The following is a 2,800-nucleotide window of genomic DNA, read 5'->3' as shown; positions in this document are numbered from 1 at the left end:
ACTTCATCCTCAGTTTGGATTCTGAATTCATTCACTGGGTAACTAATGCACTTTTGGGGGGACAAAGGGCGACTCTTCAAATTAGATCTCACATTTTATATTCGCCCTTTAGAGAGAAACCTATAATAAGGGTTTAGTAGGGCTGCACCTCCTCAGTACAGTAGGAGCATTAGCACCACACACACTGAGTCTAGATTTGATTTGATTTCTCCCCCCCCCCCCCCCCCCCCCCCCGCGCTGTCTCTTTGCCACGTGACATAGAAATCATTAAATTATAGCAGAGGTCTGACAGTTGTTGTTTTGCTCGCCTGCTAGCCCCGCCCACCTGTCCGTCTTATAACAGCTGCCTTCAGACGGCTGCGGGGACAGCGGACCCGGTCCTCATCCACACATGGACATCTAACAAGTTTCCTACTCACAATGGAAGCCAATATTGTTGTTATGGGGACAGAAAGTGTCGGGAAATCAGGTAAAACACGTTTTCTTCCACAGAAGACTAACTCTTCTGGAATTGCTTTTGAATATTAAGGTGGTTATTTTCTTCCTCAGCAATGACTGTGCGCCTGTTGACTCGGAGATTTATAGGTGAATATGGAGACATCGGTAAGTTCCCATTATGCTCCCTTAACTTTGATGCCTTTTCAATGAATGAACTCTGACACAAATTTCTTTTCATTTTTCAGAATCCATCTACAGCCAGAGTTTTATAGTAGATGGCAGAGAGGTCACTCTGAATATCTGGGACTCGCCTTACTCTCAGGTATATGTGCTATCTAGACCTCATAAATCTTGTAAGATTCTGCCTTATTGATGTTTTATATGTAGTAGAAGATGGGTGACCTGGTTCACTTTCCAGGGTGCCACACCCTGAGGGGCGCCCACATACAAAATAATCTGGAAATCTATCTGTCTGTTTGTTGTGGACACAATCTGTATTATGTACAATGTAAGGACTGCAGAAAATGAGAAGAAAAAAATCTGGACTATATTTGATCATCTATAATTTGAATTTAAATGTTTACACTGATCAAACCTTAACATGTTTTAGACAGCTTCAGACTTGTGAATACTTTACTTAATAGTGTGACAAGCCAAAAAGATCATTTTGAACTCTTGTTCAGGCATTAATAGCACAAGATGAATGGGAAAATTGCAATTGACCTATATGGGGGTAGTGGTGTTCATGCAAGACCTCCGATCTTAAGCAAAAACCAGGTGGAAAAAAAAAACTGAATTTATGCAGCAATTTTATTAAATGTCTTATTTTGCAGGATTTGTCTGTGGAAGCCTCACATTTGCATAAGAAGATCCAGTGGGCAGACGGCTTCGTCCTGGTCTACAGCATCTGTGACAGAGCCAGCTTTAACGCCATCAGCAGGCTGGTTCAGAAGATCAAATCCACCAGAGACTGCTTTAGCAGGGATAAGGTCCCCATAGTGATAGTGGGCAACAAAAAGGACCTGCTCCACAGACGGACAGTGTTGAGTGAGGAGGGCCGGATGCTGGCCCTCAGCATGGACTGCCTCTTCTATGAAGTCTCGGCTGCAGAGAACTACCACAGCGTTGTCTCTGTGTTTAACGGCCTTGTGGACAGGATGAAGGATGCCAAGCTCACCACAAAGAGACCTCTGAGGTTTAAGGGCATAGTAAAAAGCATGTCTGCTGTGTTTGCCAGAAGAAGGACAGATTCACTTTGAGAGAAAAATGAAGGGAGAAGAAAAGGCTGGAAATTGTGGGCATTTTACCAGATGGAAAAAATAATAGTACGAAATGACTCTGAATTCAGATAAGCTATCAAGCTTCAGAAAATATGAACTAAAACACACATGTTGCCGATGTTTCCTGGACCTCAACAAGAAAATGGCTTTCATCTTTCTGGACTGTAAAAAAACTGTTTTGTGCAGGATATTTAATCTTTATTTATCGGTGTTATATAAAAAGTGCACACTGGACTTAGGTGTCTTCATGTAAACATAAAAGTGTATTCAAATTCTTCCAGTACTGTTGATGCTTGTACCAAAGAAATGGTCTTAAAAGAACCATTTCAAGCATACTGTCATTTTAAACTAAAAGCTGCATAACTCCATGCATTCACTTCTTGTCTATTGTACTAAACAACACATAGCCTTTAACACAACATAAGTTTCAAAACTGTGAAATTCAGTTTGGTCAAAGTGTAATATTTGTTGCATAGAAGGAGGAGTGCACCTTCGAGAAAAATGTTTCTAAAATAACGGAGTGTGTTTTTATTTTTAATATTGTTTTTCCATTTCCTTGAGTGTGAACCATTATTGTTTACAGCTGGAAATAAAGAATGAACCTATATTTCATTTGTCTTCCATGTTGAATTCCTACACTACTTTTCTTGCTAATAAGAATTTACAGAATCGAACATCTAGCAAAAGTGATTACAGCAATCACATATGGTAAACATGTAATTATATTTGTTCATGGGACAACAGTGAAGACATGACACTTTCTTGCAATTTGAAGCTGTCACTGAAAAGCTTGTATAACAGTGTAAATTTGCCGTCCCCTCAAAATAACTTGTGTGACACACCATGAAATGTTTCGAATCCACATAAATATGAAGACATATGTGTGACTTTTCAAATCACTCATTATTTCACATGTAGCACATGGTCTTCACAGTCTAACATAGAAGTAAGCCCAAAAAAACATACAACCGGAGAAAATGTACCTAACATATGATTTTGGATGGTGTGGGGAACCTAAATTAATGAACCTCAAATTAACAGTTAAATTATTTGAACTTGGTCCTAATTGGGCACTGCAAAAA

At 39.6% G+C, this 2,800-nt stretch overlaps 1 protein-coding gene across 1 annotated transcript; it reads left to right on the top strand.

Moving 5' to 3' along the window:
* The first annotated feature begins 309 nt into the window (after positions 1-309).
* Positions 310-2,330, top strand: LOC114151878 (ras-related and estrogen-regulated growth inhibitor-like protein). The gene is made up of 4 exons (XM_028029375.1): positions 310-469; positions 550-603; positions 684-760; positions 1,272-2,330. The coding sequence occupies exons 1-4, from the start codon at positions 421-423 to the stop codon at positions 1,695-1,697; spliced, it is 606 nt and encodes a 201-aa protein (XP_027885176.1). The 5' UTR covers positions 310-420; the 3' UTR covers positions 1,698-2,330.
* The last annotated feature ends 470 nt before the right edge of the window (positions 2,331-2,800 follow it).

The sequence above is a fragment of the Xiphophorus couchianus genome, chromosome 2, assembly GCF_001444195.1.
Source record: "Xiphophorus couchianus chromosome 2, X_couchianus-1.0, whole genome shotgun sequence".
Classification (NCBI taxonomy): domain Eukaryota; kingdom Metazoa; phylum Chordata; class Actinopteri; order Cyprinodontiformes; family Poeciliidae; genus Xiphophorus; species Xiphophorus couchianus.
The sequence above is the reverse complement of the archived record's forward strand: the minus strand, read 5'-3'. Positions and strand labels throughout refer to the sequence as shown.